Source organism: Pecten maximus, chromosome 9 (assembly GCF_902652985.1).
Source record: "Pecten maximus chromosome 9, xPecMax1.1, whole genome shotgun sequence".
Taxonomy (NCBI): Eukaryota; Metazoa; Mollusca; class Bivalvia; order Pectinida; family Pectinidae; genus Pecten; species Pecten maximus.
In genome coordinates, this window is record NC_047023.1 from 29,374,075 (window position 1) to 29,396,807 (window position 22,733).

Consider the following 22,733-nt stretch of genomic DNA (forward strand, 5'->3'; position numbering starts at 1 on the left):
ATAGATTCAGTACGTGTAATGGTCAGAATCTATTAAACAGCAAAAAATGACAATATGTTTCATATCAGACACATTGACACTCTCAGCGCCCGTCCAGAACATGGGCGGTATTATATAGCCAACTTCTAAACACAAAGGGCAGCTAAGCACTTAGCTTAATTTATGCATCGTGAGGCCTGCACATTTCCAAATTTTCATATTATTTTGCTACAAATTATACACGAGTTATTCCCCTTTATAACTTATATTTCCATACATACTTATCTGCCCCTGTCAAGCAGCTAGGAATTATGGGTAGCAGCTTTCGACGCGCGCCATTAAAAAATTGTAAACAAAGTTTTGTAATTTGAAATATTCTACTAATTTCCTGAGTTCCTTTGGCCTTCACACTTAAGATCAATCAGAAAAATACGTTTGAAGGACCTGCAGAGCAGAAGAACGTCCCAGCGACGCTTCGGACGGGGTTTTTTGAGCACTAGTCTCAATTTAAGGAAAAAATCACTGGCACATCGAACTCAGGCTAAGTACATGTGACATTTAAATATAAGCATGGCTAACTCGACCCCACGCGTGTTGATTTTGGGTCATAGTTTTGTGCGTAGACTTTTTGATTATGTGCATGATCATAATTTGGAGACATTTAACCTCTCTCAATGCATTGTGAACGGTTTGGGGATTAGCGGAGCAACGGTGGACAAGTTAAAATCTAATGTGTCTGTCCAACGGAAGATAAACTCTTTTCAACCGCACATTATTATACTGCAGATCGGCGGTAATTGTTTGTGCAATGACTCTATTCGCCCCGATCAACTGGCCTATAAGATTTTTGATTTCGCCAAACACTTGCAAGAAAGTTATAAATGTGATGTTTACGCATGTGAAGTGTTCCCCAGACCACGGCCTCGAGGCATGAGCCCGAGTCAATATGAATCACGCAGAGTCGCAACCAATAAGGCACTGCATGTTTTGCTAACCGAACAGGAGCATGTGTATATTTGGCCACATCGTCGAATTTTTAATAGCCCACTGGATCTTTTTCTGCGAGATGGGTGTCATCTCACTGGTAACGGCAATAAAAAATTCTTTCGGAGTCTTCGCCTTGCCATCATGCATGCCTGTCGACAGTTGTCACAGGGTAAGTTTTGAGCATGGGCTACTATTGTACTAACCTAGATATACTGTATTATGCCTGTCCAGCATCTTATTAATGTTACCTTAAAATAGTGTGAAACACTATGTCATGTTTTAAAAGTGATATCCCATTATATTTGCCTAGGTGTACACAAGTAATTATAATTATATAATCTGGCATGTTTTAATTTTGCATGCAAGTTGGACTGCCCAGCATCTGGGATAAAGCAGCAATGCAAATCCTTATTTAAGTTTGATGATAAATAAGCCCATTGTTTTCCAGAAGCTGACATTGTTGTATCTGTCCTAATTAACATATTTTATTTTTTACTTATATTAAAATCATCCCGGTGTTGTATCTGGGAGCTATTTAAGTGTAGTATCTGTCCTAATTAACATATTTCTAATTGGATTTGATTATACATAATCCTGGCGTTGTACCCTGGAGCTGTCAGTGTAGTATCTGGCCTTATAAAAAGACTTCTAATTTTATTTTAATTAAAAATCATCCCAGTGTTGTATCTGGGAGCTGACAGTGTTGTATCTGTCTTTATAAACATATTTCTAATTTGATTTAATTAAAAATCATCCCGGTGTTGCATCTGGGAGCTATATAAGTGTAGTATCTCTCCTAATTAACATATTTCTAATGGGATTTAATTATACATAATCCTGGCGTTGTACCCTGGAGCTGTCAGTGTAGTATCTGGCCTTGTAAAAAGACTTCTAATTTTATTTAATTAAAAATCATCCCAGTGTTGTATCTGGGGGCTGACAGTGTTGTATCTGTCTTTATAAACATATTGCTAATTTGATTTAATTAAAAATCACCCCAGTGTTGTATCTGGGAGCTATATTAGTGTAGTATCTGTCCTAATTAACATATTTCTAATTGGATTTAATTATACATAATCCTGGCGTTGTACCCTGGAGCTGTCAGTGTAGTATCTGGCCTTATAAAAAGACTTCTAATTTTATTTAATTGAAAATCATCCCAGTGTTGTATCTGGGAGCTGACAGTGTTGTATCTGTCCTTATTAACATATTTCTAATTTGATTTAATTAAAAATCATCCCAGTGTTGTATCTGGGAGCTGACAGTGTTGTATCTGTCCTTATTAGCATATTCTAATTTGATTTAATTAAAAATCATCCCAGTGTTGTATCTGGGAGCTGACAGTGTTGTATCTGTCCTTATAAACATACTTCCAATTTGATTTAATTAAAAATTATCCCAGTGTTGTATCTGGGAGCGGACAGTGTTGTATCTTTCCTTATAAACATACTTCCAATTGATTTAATTAAAAATCATCCCAGTGTTGTATCTGGGGGATGACAGTGTTGTATCTGCCCTAATTAACATATTTCTAATCAGTTTTAATGATACATTATCCTGGCGTTGTACCCGGGAGCTGTCAGTGTAGTATCTGGCCTTATAAAAAGACTTCTAATTTTATTTAATTGAAAATCATCCCAGTGTTGTATCTGAAAGCTGACAGTGTTGTATCTGTCTTTATAAACATACTCTTGGTAGAACTAGTGTAGAATCTGGGTGGCATGTATATATAGGTGCTAAAGGTCCTATCTACATTTATTACTACCCATAATATATGATGTCAGAGTATAATGTTCAATGTTTGATTTTTCTTCATAAACCAGTTTCTGTATGTCTCTAATTATCTAATTATAGATTTAATAATATATATGGAAGATGACAGATTTCAAATTTTGCGCACCTCGGACAGTTTTCATTGATATGGGAATTCGCAGTAATTATATATTATCATGTATCGGTGCACTTGGAAGGTTGTTATAATTACTTTTTAATTCTCTATCAAATAAATTTTGACTGATCAATTATATATAATGCTGATATTGAAACCAATTACTAAGTAATGGTACAGCAAAGTTTATGACAGAGTCTAGAGTGTCACCTATATGTTGTAATTTTGTTGCACTTTGCTTAACACTTTAATGTTTCAGGCACTGACCACCAATATGCCTAAACGGAAACCGGCAACTGGTGGGTCTACCAACCCCACTGCCAGGAAACGGAAGCAATCAAACATGCAAAGCCCTGCCCCTCCCTCTGGTACCGTCGACGTCGCATCCAGCATTGTGTCATCCAGCGTTTTGCCGCAAAGTGTTGCCCCACCCAGCGTGGGACCCCAAAATATGGTGCCATCCACTGTTGGACCACCTATTGCTGCGCCAACTGCCATTGGACCACCCAGCCAGACATTACCTGTAAATATTGTAGATCTAGCTGCGATGGTATCAAAAACTGTCACAGAAGCAGTGTTGACAGCGCTGCAGACAGCAAATAATTCTTCAGCCGGCAGTATGTCCTTAGGACATCAACCTGCACAGCCACAACAACAACAACAGAACTCTTCTGGGACAGTGACTGTTAATGTGCCACAACAGCAACAGAACTCTTCTGGGACAGTGACTGTTAATGTTCCTTCGGCAGCCTTAGGTGCGCCAGACCAGGTACAGGCAACAGGTGGGTTCCCCCAAGTTCTAGATATAGCGCCACCAGTTTCATTGGCATGTCAGCCATTATATCGCTGCGTAAGCAATGACATGCGGGAAAAAATCATATCTGGAAAATATATAGATATGGCGGCGATCATAGATACCACTAATGATATGACCCGCGATTCCCGACTGCAGGTCAGTGAGGCTGGATTTATCCAGCTACCTCCCCCCCGTAAGCGTTTTTTGGACATAACCCGCTGGACAGATGCATTTAATATATACTCATCTGTGCTGCGTGAGCACAATCCTGAGCTACGCGAGCATCTGGCTACATATCAAAATGTAATTCGGGGTATAGCCGCGAGTGGGGGGAATTGGTACCATTATGACACCAATTTCAGGCGCATGCGCGAGTCGTCACCTGCTATCGCGTGGAACCAACTCATAAATGAGCTTTATATCCAGGCTTTAACTCGGCGCTCTGGTTCCAGTTCCCAACATTCGCGCCGCTTTCAAAATAAAGGTTCGCGGGCGCCCTTTCGAGCCCCCCGGCAAAACACACCCCTTACTTGCCACAAATACAACAAAAGCCAACCATGCGATGGCTGTTCTTACAAACATGCCTGTGCCCACTGCGGACTCTCACACCCCCGCTTTAAATGTAAGAAGTGGCTCGAAGTCCGGGGTAATTCCCAAAGGACTGACGGTCAATCCACTAAGTAGATCACCAGTTGACCCCCAAAAAATGGAGGTAGCATTGACGGGATATACTCCTAGCTTAGCTACATACATAATTTCTGGCTTACAGCTGGGTTACAGATTACAATTTCAAGGTGACCGCAACTCACAAACGTGTAGTAATCTTAAATCGGCGATGGATGACCCCTTTCAAGTTAAGCTTAAGTTACAAAAAGAATTGGATGCTGGTAGAATTCAGGGTCCCTTTCAGGAACCTCCTTTTCAAAATTTCAAGATTTCTCCATTGGGCCTGGTACCTAAAAAAGATATGGGAAAATTTCGCTTAATTCACCATTTGTCTTTCCCCAAAAATCGTCCAGAATCAGTAAATGCAGGAATACCTCGAGAATTCTGTTCAGTGTCGTATGCTTCTATTGACGATGCTATACAGATATTAAAAACCCTGCCTCCTGGTTCATTTATGGCCAAGACAGATATCGAATCTGCCTTTCGGATCCTTCCAGTTCACCCAGATGATTTCCCTTTGTTAGGCATAAAATGGGAGGGATGCTACTATTATGACACATTTCTCCCTATGGGCTGTTCCTCATCCTGTCAGATTTTTGAGACTTTTAGCACAGCTCTTCAATGGATTGCCCAAACAAAACTAGGCTGTTCAAAGGTTGTTCACATCCTGGATGATTTCCTTTTCATTGAGAATACTAGACAGCTAGCTAAACAGTCCCTTGATGCCTTTCTACAATTCTGTGCAAGTATTGGGGTACCAATTGCTAGGGAAAAAACTTTTCTTCCGTCCACAACCATGGAGTTCTTAGGTATCACACTTGACTCTATTAGACAGGAGGCCAGGCTTCCTCCTGACAAAGTGTTCAAATGTCAACACCTGTTAACCAATCTTTTAAACCAGTCAAAATGTACGCTAAAGGAGTTACAAAGTATAATTGGCCTTCTCAATTTTGTTTGCAGGGTCATTATTCCTGGCAGACCTTTTTTGAGGAGATTGATTAACTTAACTATAGGTGTTATGCAGCCATATCATCATATCCGATTGAACAAGGGAGTTAAAGAGGATATAAGAATGTGGCTAGCATTCTTGGACAGTTTCAATAAATGCTCGTTTTTTATTCACGAGCAGTTTATTTCCAGTGATGCTATTCAGCTACACACAGATGCCGCGTCAACCCTAGGTTTCGGTGGCACCTGTGGGAAACAGTGGTTTTATGGTTCTTTTCCATCCTCTTGGTCGGGTTACCACATTTCTATTAAAGAATTCTATCCAATTCTTTTGGCAGTCAAGCTCTGGGGACAACTTTGGAGGAATCATTGCATTCTGTTTTTTACAGATAATGAAGCTCTTGTTCCCATTATCAACAAACAGACCAGTAAGGATACCATCCTTTTAGCTATGGTTAGGTGGCTAGTTCTTCAATGCATTCGATTGAACATTTTATTCAAGGCAAAACACATTCCTGGAAAGAACAATGTATTAGCAGATAATCTTTCTCGATTGCAGATAGCAGAGTTCCGGAAGAATGCTCCTTGGATGAATGCCCTCCCAACAACAGTGCCGCCAAGGTATCTGCCACAGACCTTTCTCGAGGAATTGAAGAACTTTTAAGTTCATCCCTTGCACCCTCAAGCAAGGCAACATACTCAAAAGCTTGGTCAACATTCGTTTCTTTTGCTGCCAGCTCAGGCTTTAAGCCGGACAGTGTTTCTGTTGATTCATCCCATATAGCTCTTTTCATTTCTGAGCTACATTCCAGGAAATTTGCACCAAAAACCATTTCCACATATGTATCAGCGGTTGCATATGTCCATAAATTGATCCATAACCAGGATCCAACTGACTCTTTTTTAGTTAAGAAGTTGATTTGTGGAGCACACCGTATTGCTCCATCTAGTGATACCAGATTGCCATTTGATAATGTCCTGTTGGACAAAATGGTGAGCGGTTTGGAATTCGTGACCAAAACGCCGTTTGAATTGGTTCTTTTCCGTGCCATGTTTTTATTTGCTTTTAATGCATTTGCAAGAATTGGTGAAATTGCCAATACAGGAAATCAACATAATCTTGTACAGTTTCAGAATGTACATGTCAGTTCCTCTTCCAGTATGACTCAAGAGGTCGTTGTGAATTTCTACGAGTTCAAACACAACACTGACAAAAAGCGGCACACCGTCAGTTTCAGTCATGGGCCTACACAGTATTCAGCTGTCACCGCATTGACAGATTATCTTGTCTATAGAGGTCAATCGCACGGTCCTCTCTTTCGATATTTAAATGAAAAATCTGTAACACGACAGCATTTTGACAAAATTTTGCATGCGGTTCTCAATTATTGCAACATAGATTCCCGGTTTTATAAAGGACACAGTTTTCGGCTTGGGGCAGCTTCCTATGCCGCCCTGCACCTCCATTACTCTGATGCTAAAATCCGCACTCTTGGCCGTTGGAATAGCAATGCTTTCAAAAAATACATTCGTTTGCCCCATGCAGAGTAATATCTCTGACAATTTATACTACCCACCTGTTGCCTTCTAGTATGATGCGGACATAATAATTTGATCTTTAAATGACATCTTGTGAGCATAAGGGCAACTAAAGACATGTTGCATACAGTAGTTGAGGCTTGCTTGAGCCGGCCTCACACGTTCTGCATTTTATACATGTGTAGCTTCATATATCAGACTCAGCTGGGTTTTATATTTGTTATTTGAACATATTGTTTTATTATATTGTTTTATTACACTTGCTTGTTGAAGAGCATACTAATGTTTGAGGCTTGCTTGAGCCGGTCTCATTCATTTCTTTTCAAGGACAAGCTGTCCTCATATGATTGGTGTCACTGACTCTGTTCAAAGAGAAATATAATTTGACATTACCACAAGTGTTAGTTATCGCATTGTGTTGTTTAATATTTCTAGAGTGGCATTTTGGAAATGCGAAGCTTGCTTGAGCCGGTCTCACGTTTTCTGCATTTTATACATGTCTAGCTTCTTATATCGGTCTCAGCTGGGTTTTATATTTGTGATTTGAATATTGTTCTATTATATTGTTTTATTACACTTGCTTGTTGAAGAGCTTACTAATGTTTGAGGCTTGCTTGAGCCGGTCTCATTCATTTCTTTTCAAGGACAAGCTGTCCTCATATGATTGGTGTCACTGACTCTATTCAGAGAGAAATATAATTTGACATTACCACAAGAGTTAGTTATTGCATGGTGTTGTTGGAGATTTCTAGGGTAGTTTTGCAAATGAAAGGCTTGCTTGAGCCGGTCTGCTTGTTCCCTTGTAGGGTAGACAATTGATAGGTACATTATATATGACATGAACATGACATATACTTTTATAATTATGTGTAGGCTCCTGATTTCAGTTTCTTCTGTTTTGAGGCTTGCTTGAGCTGGCTTCTTTAATTTTATCCATAAAAGATATTTCTTGTATCTTTATACTTATAGCCGTCATACATCATGATTTTGTTCTTTGTTTTGGAAATTTTGTTTTATTTGGCAATCTTATATCTCTGTGTGTTTAGCTTAAGGCGAACATTCTGCTCTCTCTGTTTTACCATTATCTGTATAGGCATAACAATAAATATAGCCATTGTGGGGAAACCAGCAGTGTTTCACAGGCTGGTTTTGTGGCGGAGTTTGGCAACCCCCACACAGGCTTTTGTTGTAATTGACTACCATTGTCATTTTTAGATGTTTATTTTTGGACGGTTTTTTAATTATTGTGTTATGCTATGTTAATTTTGTATTGTTAATTTGTAATATGTTTAGAATTGATATTAAATGTCACCATATGCCATATATGGTGGCCATTTTCAATCTATACATTCTTTGTGTTGTCTGTGACAGGACCGAAGATGCATAAAGGGCAGCTAAGCACTTAGCTTAATTTATGCATCGTGAGGCCTGCACATTTCCAAATTTTCATATTATTTTGCTACAAATTATACACGAGTTATTCCCCTTTATAACTTATATTTCCATACATACTTATCTGCCCCTGTCAAGCAGCTAGGAATTATGGGTAGCAGCTTTCGACGCGCGCCATTAAAAAATTGTAAACAAAGTTTTGTAATTTGAAATATTCTACTAATTTCCTGAGTTCCTTTGGCCTTCACACTTAACCCTCCCACTTCCTCCCCTGATTCTTTTATCTTCTTATTTTATGTTTACTATATTGGATGATGTTTCACATGCCTGTTTTTAAGGCGGCGGAGTTTGGCAACCCCCACACAGGCTTTTGTTGTAATTGACTACCATTGTCATTTTTAGATGTTTATTTTTGGACGGTTTTAATTATTGTGTTATGCTATGTTAATTTTGTATTGTTAATTTGTAATATGTTTAGAATTGATATTAAATGTCACCATATGCCATATATGGTGGCCATTTGGCAACCCCCACACAGGCTTTTGTTGTAATTGACTACCATTGTCATTTTTAGATGTTTATTTTTGGACGGTTTTTTAATTATTGTGTTATGCTATGTTAATTTTGTATTGTTAATTTGTAATATGTTTAGAATTGATATTAAATGTCACCATATGCCATATATGGTGGCCATTTTCAATCTATACATTCTTTGTGTTGTCTGTGACAGGACCGAAGATGCATAAATGTATTTATCGCCTAGTGGATCTATTGATTTCTTAACAAGTATATTACAAAGTGGATATTGTTTATGTCATCATTGATTTCAGAAACCACAGATAACTTTATTGATGACATATTTTTAGTACGAATTTCATTGTTGGGGTAGTCTTATGCACACAACACTTAGTGTGGGAGGTTATATATGTTAAAGCAGACGTCAGCAGGTTATCACAAACAAAACATAAAGAGAATAGCAGACAAACTAGGATAGCACATCTCTCGCAGTCTGAACCCAATCAATTATTTAGGAAAATATATGACCACTACAAATATATGACCTGGCAAATAGTTGTCATATGTAAACGCTAGAAATCCACTTGAAGTTTGTGAAGAAGATAGGAAGGCTAGTCACAAAAGCATTTTGGCATTGTTTTGTCAATACTTTTCTTCAACACTAACGTAATAGTCGGGAATGGGCATGTGGGGCTAGAACGCAAGGCAAAAGACTAACAGAAAAAAACGAAGAAAGAAAAGAGTAGTCAGATACGAAAGTAAATAAAGAACAAATAAGTAAACGAATATTCGTATTCACTTACGAACAATCAATATTTTATGTTACATTGCCAGGACCAAATTAATTAATGTATATAGAGAAATAATACATAATTTAAGATTTAAAGAAACAACCCCCCTCCCGCAAAAAAAACAACAACAAAAAACAAACAAACAAACAAACAAAACCAACAAATCAAATAAAAAAATAAGCAGAACGTATTTGATCCGCATCAATCGTATGGAGCAACAGTTAAATGGATATAAAATAACAACAGAATCTTCAACATTTTGCCTAGATATGTATACATATACAACGTCGTAATTTATTTAAGTGTTGATATGTTTGTGGTTAAACGGAACGCTTCACCAGTATATCAAATGCCATGACAACATTTGTTCAAAACCGATGGAAATACAAGGTCCATACTTGGAGCTGTGCCACATTATTCTATCAGGAAAACAAACCGTAGTCCTGGGGCAGTAGCTCATTTTTCATTCTATTTAATATCTCGAAAGCACAGGGCAAAAACTAGAAACAATGGTCGCTGCCTACACCAATCATCTGGTATGATCTCTAGTTACGTCAGGTCAATATTCTGTTCTAGGGAGCCTCCTAGGGAATACAATTTGTCGACAAACCAAATTTCAGAGGTGACATGAAAATATAGGTTCGTCATACAACTTCAAATGCTTGACGTATTCTGAAATTCGAATAGATTCTTTAGAGTTTCTAGATTTTTAGTTTCATTTTTGTATAATGTTGAGCATGAAAATGTACACCGATTTCATATTTAAGCTAAACAAATAACGTTAACGCATTTTGAATAATGTTATTACGTATGATAAATTTTTAGATTTGATATAGCTCTACGGCAATCAGAATCCGTTATGACCAACCATCATCTGAGAAATATACCCATAAAATACATACTGTTAATGTACATATATTGGCGAATCAAATTATAACTTCAACGCCGAAAAAAAAAGTTCTAAAAATCTATCGGATAAAACGAACGAATTACAAAACACGTAGTATCTAACACATATGTATAAGCATTAAAGACATTTTCCTAAACCGTTTTATAAGGGATCTTTAATATAAACCTCTTCACGTGTCTGTATTAATTAAAGTCACGAGGACGCCATATTGATATATATTTTTTTCTGTGTTGCCTGCGTCATCGTCGTTGTAAGTCACATTTTTGTTCAAGGTTTCAGACTTTTTTTCACTGTTTGACACATCAATTTATAACTTGGTTTGTGACTTTATCATTATAGATAACGAATTATGTTCGAATCCGATGATGATATAGTATGCTTTAGTATTAATTAATGTTCTATCAAAAGCTGAGGTTATTTAAGGAATGATTGTATACTGAAGTTATGGCCCTTTGAACACAGGAATTTTCATAATGATTTTAAACTGTTAGTTACTATGACTTGTTGAAAAGAAAAGCTAAGATATTTCTGTAGATTCAGTTAGTTGTACTATGATCGCAATTGTGCATAACCTACAAGTCGTTGTTGCAACAGTAAAGACGAAAATGAGATGACCATGACGTAACAGTTACCTACCTTACTTTCCCACCAGAACGTGTGAAATGTTGTGATGCAAATGCTTACATTGTCAGGAACATCTGGTTTTAGCTTTGTTGTGTTGATTCCTTCCGCCTATTTTAAGTTTCTTCTCAATCACAGATGTCATCGTTCTATCTACTACTGATATTGCACCTTGTTTTAACATCCCTCCAAACTACTTCTGAATTTGAAGTTATATAATAATATGCCAAAAATGCACAGATGGTGGCTTTATGTTGGAACTAATTCTACAAACTGAATTATCAAACCGCCATCAGTAATTCAATTAGTGCATTTATTGGTGTTAATGTGAATGCATTAAGTTATATGTCTTATTTTGATACACGATATAGAACCTGTGCCCCAAGTACGAAATTCCAGGTTTTGTTGAAGTGAAACCTACTCGCATACTGATGGAATAATGAACCGTTCATAGCTTGTTTAATGATGTTTATTGCTTGTTGGGGAAAGTGACAGTTCTAGAATATATATTGTTTCTTAAGGTTCTATATTTCTACTAAAACAGTTGGAAGGCTTTGGTGTATATGAATTTGGTTTTGAAAAAACAACAGATTTTTTAAAATGTTTGCGTTACGTTTTTGGTGCATGTGTTGAAAGGTATTAATACATCACTTTATAATTGTACTAGGGTGCTGATAATTGCCATAGAGTCCCTCTAGAGTTAAGCTATCCACTGCCGGAGCTAAACGATTTTTTTGGGAAAAAAAAACAGAATTTTTAAATTTTTAGATTTGGTTTGGTTTGGTTTATTTTGTTTAACGTCCTATTAACTGCGGTATTCTCGTGTTAAGTCTTCTTATGATAGACCGGAACTTTTGCCGATTTATAGTGTTACCTCACTGAAGCATACTGCCGAAGACACCCAGCAGCACATCCCACCCGGTCACATTATACTGACAACGGGCGAACCAGTCGCCCCACTCCAAATATGCTGAGCGCTAAGCAGGAGTAACAACTACCATTTTTAAAGACTCTGGTATGTCTCGGTTAGGGGACAGAACCCAAAGCCTTTCTCACAGCGGCGAACGCTCAACTAAAGGCCAAAAGTGAGGCATTGTCAAGGGAGACATTAGGAAGAAAAAAGTTGTTAAGAAAGAAGAGAAAAAATAAGATCCCAAATTTAGTCGCCTCTTACGATCATGCAATGGGGGCAGCAGGTACAATTCTTACGCCCTACCTGCAGGGCTTGAAAACATTCAAATTGTAATTACACTTTGTCAAATATGTGTTACCCGATCGGACAGAAGGAAAGGAGTCGGTGTTTTTAGTTCCTTAAAGTTTATTACACATGAAATCGACATCAGCCACAGTTCAATATACAGTATGTCATTCAACCTTCAAAATGGTTAATCTTGTGTATTTTATGAGCCGGCTCAGGATAGATGGAGTGCCTTCCCGTTGATCGTAATAACCAGACTCCCCTCTGATTCCCACATTAGGGATTATATGCTGAAATTAAGCACACGAAGCAAAAATTAAATATCATCAGATACAGGTGTTTGGCTAGTATTTTCATAACCACCGGATACATAAACACGACACTGTCGCGGATCTGGCCTCGTCAGTGACCTTACTATTGTGTGTGCTATTGTGTACCATATTTTGATAACATTCTATTCAAGCCAAATTATTTGTTTAAATCAAATATACGTGGGTGATTCTAAATAAAATGGCAAATGTGTGTCACTCAGCGTTTATGTGGTGAAATACAACAAATAAAAACTTCAACTGACAATTTAGGACTTGTATACGTTTGTTGATTTGATTTCGTTAATAAAATCGCTTATATAAACATAATTTCCCTGCCCGTTTCCAAAAAATATAGAACATTTGGCGACAGAATCATATTTTCCGCCATGTCACTTTCCCTGCTTGCATTTTTCAAACATGCAGAACTTAATATTTATGTGCAAAATTAATAAAAAGTTACGCTATATCTGCAGTATGAAAGTTGAATTTAACATATAAACCTTAGATGGTTTGAATAAAGTCTCGTAAAGTAAAAAAATTCCTAATTTTTATCGTGTCGCTTATATCCATGTCATTACCGCAACGCTGTGAGAATTACGGAAAATCTGCTAGAGTTTTCCCCCTTTGTCCACGCTCTTTTGCCACATTGAAGTTTTTTGCTGGCAACTTACGAATACACATGGCGGGCTGCTGTGCCAGTGAAGTGGAGAAAGAAACAGCGAGATGTAAGTATGCTCTTGCACCAGTACACCTTTATGATGTCAGTACCGTATGTGTGATATAACAAATACTTATGACTATAAAAAAATGGGTTCATTCTCAGAATATTCATGTAAGGAGCATTTCTCAAATGAACGATTGTTATTCCCGCCATTGCTGATGAAAGGGGCCCATTAGGGAAAATTAGAATAAATTTGTCATTACCGAAACGGTCAGTTACCGCAACGTTTTCCCGTTGCGGTAATGACGATAACGTTTCGGTACTGACATATCTTTTATTGAAATGGAACAAAACATTTTAAACATGTATACGTGTACCGTTTACAGGAAAATAAAGTATGATACTTCATATTTTACTAAAGCTATGCATTAAAGCCTGATTGATGTGATTGTTTGTCAAGTAGAATTTACAATATGTCAGTTAAAATAATCAGATATAAGATATAAAATGTTGTATATACAAACGTAATGTAAATAAATATATTTGAATGGTACTGACATCGCCCACGCCACATTAGAAAAACAGTTTTATGAACTATTAAGAGAAGAAGATAGTGACGGCTGGGCGACAAGGGTGTGCAACTTGTATGACACTTTAACAGCATCGAAAGATATTCTTACATTAAGAAAGAAGCAAGCAACACAATGGTTTTATCAGCAAAAGAGAGATCTGCATTGTGGAGACAGCGACAAAGAGCAGACAAGGAGCTACATGACAAGTACAAACAGAAAGAGAAAGAGAGAAATAAGAACAGAAAAGAGAAGGGACAACTGAAAAGCATTAAAGATATGGGAGCAAGGGATCAAAGGAAGCAAAGAAAGCGATGGAAAAAAGACCAACAAAAGAAAAGAAAAAGGGATAAGCAGCTTGATACAATACTAAACTGTACACCACCAAATTCACCACCATATCAGAGTCCCCCTAACCAAATTCAACCAGTTGACCAAAGGACAGAAACTATGAGGAGAAAAGGCCGAAGAAATGTCAGGAAGGACAGAGCAAAAGCATACAGGAAGATAGATAAGCTTCAGGTGTCTCTGTTTAGTCAGAAGCGTCTTGTCAACAAATGGAAAAAGAGATGTGAGCGTTTGACTACCAATAGAAAATCTGACATAGAAAAGAAGGTAGATGCTATCATCAAAAGTGGAGAAGTAAAAAAGGCTTTATTACTGTACCAGGCGATGGCTAACCGAGTAAAAGACCGGTACGAAGCAACAAAATCAGAAGAAGAAAAGCGCTTAATTTCGAGCATTGTTTGTGCATACAAAGTTCTCAAGCGTCATCGTCTTTGTGCATATGCAAAGAAACGTCTTGGATTTTCACAGAGAGATCGACGGTCAAAGATGAAAGGGAAAACACCAAGATCAAAGAAACTCGTCTTCGATTTTCTTAATAGAGACGATAACTCAAGGATGAAAGCCGGGAAAAAAGCCTGTATAACCAGGAAAGGGGAGAGACGACAGATCAGACTTTTGTCTTTTGATTTGAAAACACTGCATTCAAAGTTCCTGACAGAAACGAAGATAAAAATTTCCTACAGTCTTTTCTGCAGCTTTAAACCATTCAACATAATCAAGCCAACTGCAAAAGATCGCGACACTTGTTTATGTAGAATATGCCAAAATATGGAACTGAAGATTGAAAGATGTCACCATGAAAAGGCATCGGCAAGAAGAGACATAGACAACGTTTTGGAACGCGTTACCTGCAACAAACAAAACAAGGAATGCATGTACAGAGATTGTGAGGAATGCAAAAGAAAACAGATTAACTTTGAACCAAACATAGATATGGGTAAACAGATCACATGGTTTGAATGGAAGGCAAAGAGATTAGAAAAGGAAAAGAAAATAGATGGAGAAATTGTCAAGACCACTGTCAACGTTACTGTCAAAGAGCAAGAAGGGGGATCCCTACAAGTACTTTGCAACGATCTCAACAAAGCTTTGCCACGTATATCCAGACATGTTTTCAACATACGCCATCAGTACCGGTCACTGAGACATTTAAAAGAGAATCTATCGCAAAATGAGCTGATCATACATATGGACTTTTCGGAGAATTATAACTGTAAATACAGTGCTGAAATCCAAAGCATGCACTTTGGGTCATCTCAACGACAAATTTCGTTACACACAGTCGTAGCATACACAACAGAAAACACGCTGTCTTTCTGCACCGTCTCTGACTGCCTCGACCACTCTCCTGCTGCTATTTGGGCACACCTCCATCCAATTCTTAAATATCTAAGAGAGGAAACAGACACGACAATTGTCCACTTTGTGAGCGATGGACCTACAACACAGTATCGTAATAAGCAAAACTTCTACCTGCTGTCCAAAAAAGTCTTCGAGTATGGATTTGGATCTGCAACTTGGAATTTCTTGGAAGCTGGTCATGGAAAAGGTATATCATCAGTATGATACGTGTCATATCCCCTTTAGAGTGATGAATAAATTACGTTTTACGTTGTCCGGAGCAACAAATAATGAAGTAAGGAGTTATGTTGCTATTTATAATCTTATATTAATGTAATGTAAATAGCGAATGTATACGTCACAGAAATCGTAACATGAGAGCAAGATTTTAAGGGTCTGTATTGCAAACTAAATTTGGAATATATTGTTTTTATATACCAGTTTCAAATTAGATAAATACTGATTTGTATAATATAATTTCCATTTGCAAATATGTAATGTAGTCCAATCCTATTGTACAAAATGTGGGCTATATCTTATAGGAGCAGCGGATGGGATCGGGGCTGTCATCAAGCGGACGGCCGACGGATTCGTTCTCAGAGGAGGGGATATCACTGGCGCTAAGGACCTACAAAAGACCCTGGAAGAAACTGGATCAAAGGTGAAGGTTGTGATCATCAACGAGAAGGACGTAGAGGATGTCAAAGAAGAACTTCCGTTGTCACTCAAGCATCTCCCGCGTACCATGCAGATACACCAGGTACATATCAATATATACTGATAGTTTGTTTAATTAAAAATGCATTTGAAGGGGATTAATATTTGTGACAAATTACTTGTACACATTTTAATGAACACGTTTGCATAATAAAGAAATAGTTCAGCTAAATCTGTGATACAAACATTATCCATTAGACAAATATAAATATTTAGAAAGAGTCGACTCATAAGTTTGTACTTATCATGTTTGTCCATTTATTTACAGATTCTTGTGATCAGTCCAGGGTCCTTAAGACACCGCCCGGTATCCTGCTTTTGTGGGAAGCCAGACTTCTGTGATTGTTTTGCACCAGAGACAGCGTCATTCTCCGTTCAGGTAATTATTTCAAATAATTCGCGCTGTGGAATTTTGTCAATTATCCACTGTATGTCTTCCTGTCGTTCTCATTAAAAGTATAAGAAAATATTTTCTCCCATCCCGGACAGGTGTGTCCGCCCTTTTGGCTGGTTGAGATTTCTCTAGCTGCATGCGCTATTGGGTTGATATTATTCTGTCCCAACCCCAAAGTGGGGAAACTTTCTCTTGTTCTGTTCCAATGAATTGTTTTTGTGGCTATCTTCAACAAATGTTTTAAACAAAATAATAATGTCTAACTCTTGTTAGCTGATCTGCAGCCTGTACACCTTGTGTATTTTGAAACTTTTTAAAATTAACTTCCTCGAATTAAGAGATTAATATGATAAACAGCCATCACTCGTTGTGTAATATATACCAATACCTGTACGCTTATTGTTTTCCAGACCGAGGATGATTCTGAACCGGACGGCGCCCCACACATTGCAGCACCTGAACAGGAGTCGGGCAAGTTACAAAAGGTTCAAGATGTGAACGAGAGTTTAGTTTCGCGCTACTGTGTGGTTAAGTACGATGGCAATGCTTTTCCAGGCATCGTTCTGGCAGTCGATGATGATGAGCTGGAAGTGAAAGTCATGCACAGGGTCGGCCGAAACAGATTTTTCTGGCCAAGTTTAGAAGACACTTTGTGGTATGCTAAAAAGGATATCATCACACTTTTGGTTGACCCACCAAAACCAGTCACGTCCAGGCACGTACAAGTTGATCCGACTATTTGGATCGAGATTGAAAAAGAGGAGGAATGACTTAATAATGAACCCCACGTTAATGAACGTTCAAAGTGGACACAATGAACTTCCAAGTTGATATTGCTGATTAGAATTGAATTTGTTTGTGTTTGAATAAACTTGTACGCGCAAATTCTCATCATGAACTTTAAAATTGGAACAGTATTTTGTTTGAAATTGTGTTTAAATACAGGTTGATTTGTTTTATTAAGTTGTGTTATTTCTTATTGCATAATGTATAAAATACTAATGTTTAGCTGTGAATACACGGTGATGTTGTCAGTACCGCAACGATCTGTCATCACCGAAACGCAATGTCATTACCATAACACAACACTTTCTCTGATTTTATATTTTGACCAAACTCTTTTCCTCAAATTAATGGTTTGGATTTGATTAATACTAATAGTTTCTACATATTGTGTACATTTTTCCATTTCATTATCATTGTATATGCCCGTGGTAGGAAATAAATCAATCAACTTTCGATAAAATTCAGTTTCACATAGGTGTTTTTATTGTTATTTTAAATAAAGTTGTCACTTTCATTATACATGTATTTTGTTTGTATATCATGTACACTTCTTTTTGGGAAATATATATGCGCTTAGATAAATGATTTATTATATTAAATGGAAGATTTATCATCAAATTCATTAACGTTATGGTAATGACACAATCATTCGTCTGTCAATACAAATTACTTTTTTTTCCCAAAATAAAATAAAATTGACTCATTGCTGAGATTAAAAAATGACAGAGCAATACACTTTATGTTTAAAGACGAATACTTTAATACATTTCTTGAATATATAACTATTTTTTCAGCGGAACCAAATATTGCCATGTTTTTTAGAATCACCCACGTATATATTATCAATTTAATAAAATTTGATCTGAACCAAATTTGTCTATATTTTGCTTAGTAATTCAGCCAATCGATTTCCATAGTATTACATATGTCATAACTACACTTAGTCAAATATGTCATAACAATGCAACAACTATTCACTGAGACGATATCGATGACAAACCACCACTTTTTCAATGCATGCATCCATAAACGGCCATGCTTCTCGATATTCAGGCATCAAGTTTCAGATCATGATTAGAGACAAACTGCACGATTGGATAACCACGCCAGTGATTGTGAACGATATATAAATAAGTGGCAAAATATATCACAGTATACGTGGTTTAGACATTGAAAGAAAAAGACCCACCGTAGCTAGTGATATTTTTATACACAGAAAATGAGCATCCATTGTAAACTTCGAAATCATACATAAATGTTCATGCTTGCTCGCCTCGGTAAAACTCAAATAGTCTCACATTTAGTTATATAATATGAAGTCTATTTACTTTACTTTTTAACGTACAAAATTTGCTTTTGCTTTTTTTATGGAATTGATATTCATTATATCCTTAACGTAGAACGTAAAAATTGTACCTGCTGCTCCCATTGCATGATCGTAAGAGGCGACTAAATTTGGGATCTTATCTTTTCTCTTTCTTAACAACTTTCTTCTTCCTAACGTCTCCCTTGACACTGCCTCACTTTTGGCCTTTAGTTGAGCGTTCGCCCCTGTGATGAAGGCTTTGGGTTCTGTCCCCTGGCCGAGACATACCAGAGTCTTTAAAAATGGTAGTTACTGCTTCTGCTTAGCGCTCAGCATACAAGGAGTGGGACGACTGGTTCGCCCGTTGTCAGTATAATGTGACCGGGTGGGGTGTGCTGCTGGGTGTCTTCGGCAGTATGCTTCAGTGAGGTAGCACTATAAATCGGCAAAAGTTCCGGCCTATCACAAGGAGACTTAACACGAACATACCGCAGCCTCCCAAAACACACATACGCACTCACCACACGCATGCATGTCGCACGCACGGGAGGCCGTCCTTAAATGACCTTAGCTGTTAATAGGACGTTAAACAAAATAAACAAAACCAAACCAACCTTAACGACCTATTATTACAAAATAGTTATTAGGTTCAACAAATGGTCGGCCAAAATGGAAATAACATCAAACAAACCCAAACTGTATTACTTTTTTTGTGAAAAAGGTTGAAACCTGCACAAACACAATAAAAACAAAATAAAAAAACGTCTCCTTTAGATTGTTAAGTTTTCGTGTTGCCATTTTATCGAGGACACAGGCGATAAAATATGGGTGTTTTCTTCATGAAGCATTGTCTTTCGTCTGTATGTTTATTATCCTCACGATCTAATGTCTCCCCTGATGGGGACACTTGTCCATTTGAGTTGGGTTTCTGCGTCACATTTGACACTTTTTTAAACGACTATATCTACGCTGCACTACTATGTACCCATGTCTATGTTGGACAATTCAGTTTACTGTCAATGTGTTATTAGTTTAGCTTGCTGAATCTGTATTGTTTTATCGTTATTCTACGTTTTTTTGGTTTTGTAGTTGAAGTCTATTCTAAATTTTCGAGTGCACAAATGACGTCACAGCTGCCATGCTTAGAAGATCATATCTCAATCGAAAGTTCTTCTTTTATTGCGTATACGGCTCAGGTAAAATGAACACCTACATTAAAATTAAAGAATTTGTTACTTTTCTATATGAAACGTTTGACCGATCTGCAAGGAATCTGTAAAACAAGGGAATAGTACCTTTGAATATCACTCGGCATTGAAGGAGTTTGACGGCTGATTCGCCCGTTGTCAGTATAACGTGGCCAGGTGGGGAGTCCTGCTTGGTGCCTTATGCAGTATGCTTCGGTACGGAGGCACTATCAGAAGGAGACAAGCATGGACCCTAGCCTAAAAATACACGTTTTACAATACAACGGCATGAAATTAGTAAAATCTACATACAGGGCAATAATCAATATAAAAACATGGAATGCAAAAATGCCGCAAATATTGTCTAACACCGATCTATTGATGTTAATTTTGTATTTAACATACATTTGATTATTGCTTCTTACCGGAACAAAATCGGTTTTACTTATACTATTCTACCCATTGTACAAGGTATCATCATTGTTTGAATTCTTATAAATAAAGATGGATTAAAAGATAGACGTGTTAAGACTAGGTACCCCTCGGTAGGTATAAACCAGTATAATGGTTTTCTCCCCTTGCCCACTCGGTATCCATTACAAGTGACGTGCAGTTAATGAATGTGAAAGAACAATAAGATGATATGTTTAAAAACAATATATTGATCATTCAGCATACATAATGTGGTAATAAGACGATAGAAAACGTATAGTAAGCAATATATCAATAAACAAGTATTCGGGTTGAGGAATGGGCTATTTTTTTTAAGATCTAACTTTATTTTTTTATCGTGTTCGGCCCGTCGACAGGTGGAAGACTTTTGGCCGACCATATAGAGCCGAACAATTAGAAAAAGATGTTCACAAACAAAAAAACTCAAATTGTTAGAAAACATTTTCGGTTTGGTTTTATATGTTTAACGTCCTATTAACAGCTAAGGTCATTTAAGAACGGCCTCCCGTGCGAGCGATATCATACGTGTGGTTAGTGCTTATGTGTGTTTTATGAGGCTGCGGTATGTACGTATTAAATCTTCTTATGATAGGCCGAAACTTTTGCCGATTTATAGTACTACCTCACTGAGCCTTTTCGGTACAACTAAACATCAAACATATATAAAGTAGTGGTTGTAAACGAATTTGTTTTCAACAATAATGTAACATGGAAATTATCAAATTTTAATGATGCAGAAAATATATTAAACAATTTTCTATTTTAGTAACGCTATAGAATATGTCACGTGTTTGTTTAAATCTGCATGTTCTATCATGATGCGTGAAACAATAACAAACTAATATTTTAGCATATTTGGCCCCTGTGACTTTGAATGAAGTTCAAGATCATCCATTTGAACGAACTTGGTAGCCCTTGATCCAAGCATGCTTCAGACCTAATATTGGGTCTATGGGCCTTATGGTTATCAAGAAGAAGTCATTTAAAGATTTCAGCATATTTGACCCCTGTGACCTTGAATGAAGGTCAATGTCATCCATTTGAACAAACTTGGTAGCCCTTCATCCCAGCATGCTACATACCCAATATCAGGTCTCTGGGCCTGTTGGTAATTGAGAAGTTGAAAATGTAAATTGTTTACGACGGACGACGGACGACGCCGGACAAAAGGCGATCACAATAGTTCAACTGAGACTTCGTCTCAGGTGCCCTAAAAAACGGTTTATCTTAAGTGTAGCAATATGGTTGGTCGTGGTTTCTCAATAAATAGGCACGAGTGAACTTCATCTTGTCAGTTTACTCTATTGAAAGTGAGTGTTCACTCATTAAAAATAACCTATTGACTCCTACTTCAGGTTTTTGATTTTGTCACATCTTGATATTTCGGGTCTAGCACAAAATTTTGTTGAATTTCGCATCTTACTATGCTTATGCAACAACACAAATTTAATTTAGCTAAACTAACTAGATAAATACATTAGGAATACTTTAGGCACTCAGAAATGTTAAGAATATATGTGAACTTCGTCGTCATAAGTGTATGACAATAGCTTTTGTGAGAACATACAACTCTAATGAGCAAAAACATATAAATGTAGTTTTCTATGGGCCAAAGAGGATTCCATCTAAATTAAAATAAAACTGATTTCCAGACCTGGTAAAATACAATGACTCACTTGGGTTTTCGGAATAATGACACTTCTTTTCTCCTTACTGTGTATTTCTTCCTAATTAATCATCCTTTCCCCATACACATTTTCATACGACCGTCCACACTTGGAGAGAAAAAGATAAAATGTTTAGAAGCGAAATGACAACATTTAGCTGTGATGGTAATTTATGATATACAAAGGTATAGGATCATATACCCTAAGGTACAAGTTTGCTCCTTTATTGATGTCTTGGTATTTTACAAGTACTTCAAAACGCTATAACATATGATTTGGATTGCGTCAGGGTATGATACGGACACGTTTATAGCCCAATACAATCTACCAGAAATGTAAGGTAAGTGATTTGACGTTGAACGTCAATGATTCCCCATGATTCCCGTTGCCTGACAAGTAAAGCTATGCCATATCATGTCGGTCTCCTCCAGTTGAACAGCTACGTCGGAGAGAATTTGAATTCAGTTTGTGAATGTGTTCTTTTCAGTTATCCAATACCGTTGGGCGCATTTATATACATAACGCAACTGTTCAGCGAAAGAAATGCGTGCTTTACCTATGCAATTACAAGAAAGACCGAGTAAAGTTTTATCAAACAACGATACATTATTTTATAAAGGTCATATTAAATAAAGCACATTTGTAGTATCCTCAATACCTGGTAGTGCTAGTTTTATTTAAATATGATTCAGACTATTATTAATTTTAATATATGTCCGCAATAATTTAGGAAAGTTTGGTTTGGTTTATTTTGTTTAACGT

General features: G+C 37.2%; 1 protein-coding gene across 3 annotated transcripts; it reads left to right on the forward strand.

Annotated features, from left to right (window-relative positions):
• Positions 1–139: 139 nt before the first annotated feature.
• LOC117334697 (cell wall protein RBR3-like) lies at positions 140–7,390 on the forward strand. Of its 3 annotated transcripts, none has more exons than XM_033894459.1 (3): positions 140–1,135; positions 3,114–3,636; positions 5,824–7,390. In XM_033894459.1, the coding sequence occupies exons 1-3, from the start codon at positions 986–988 to the stop codon at positions 6,813–6,815; spliced, it is 1,665 nt and encodes a 554-aa protein (XP_033750350.1). In that variant the 5' UTR covers positions 140–985; the 3' UTR covers positions 6,816–7,390. The 3 variants fall into 3 exon arrangements, with proteins under 3 accessions (XP_033750350.1, XP_033750352.1, XP_033750351.1); XM_033894461.1 differs by having other exon boundaries at positions 140–524; XM_033894460.1 differs by lacking the exon at positions 140–1,135 and adding an exon at positions 2,123–2,936.
• Positions 7,391–22,733: the final 15,343 nt, after the last annotated feature.

What these genes read in the sequence shown, in the direction of transcription:
- LOC117334697 (XM_033894459.1), top strand. Translation starts at nt 986, where the DNA reads ATGTGTATATTTGGCCACATCGTCGAATTTTTAATAGCCCACTGGATC. An exon ending in CTGTCGACAGTTGTCACAGG is followed by an intron (nt 1,136 to 3,113) that starts GTAAGTTTTGAG and finishes TTAATGTTTCAG; the next exon opens with GCACTGACCACCAATATGCC. An exon ending in AGACCAGGTACAGGCAACAG is followed by an intron (nt 3,637 to 5,823) that starts GTGGGTTCCCCC and finishes TCTCGATTGCAG; the next exon opens with ATAGCAGAGTTCCGGAAGAA.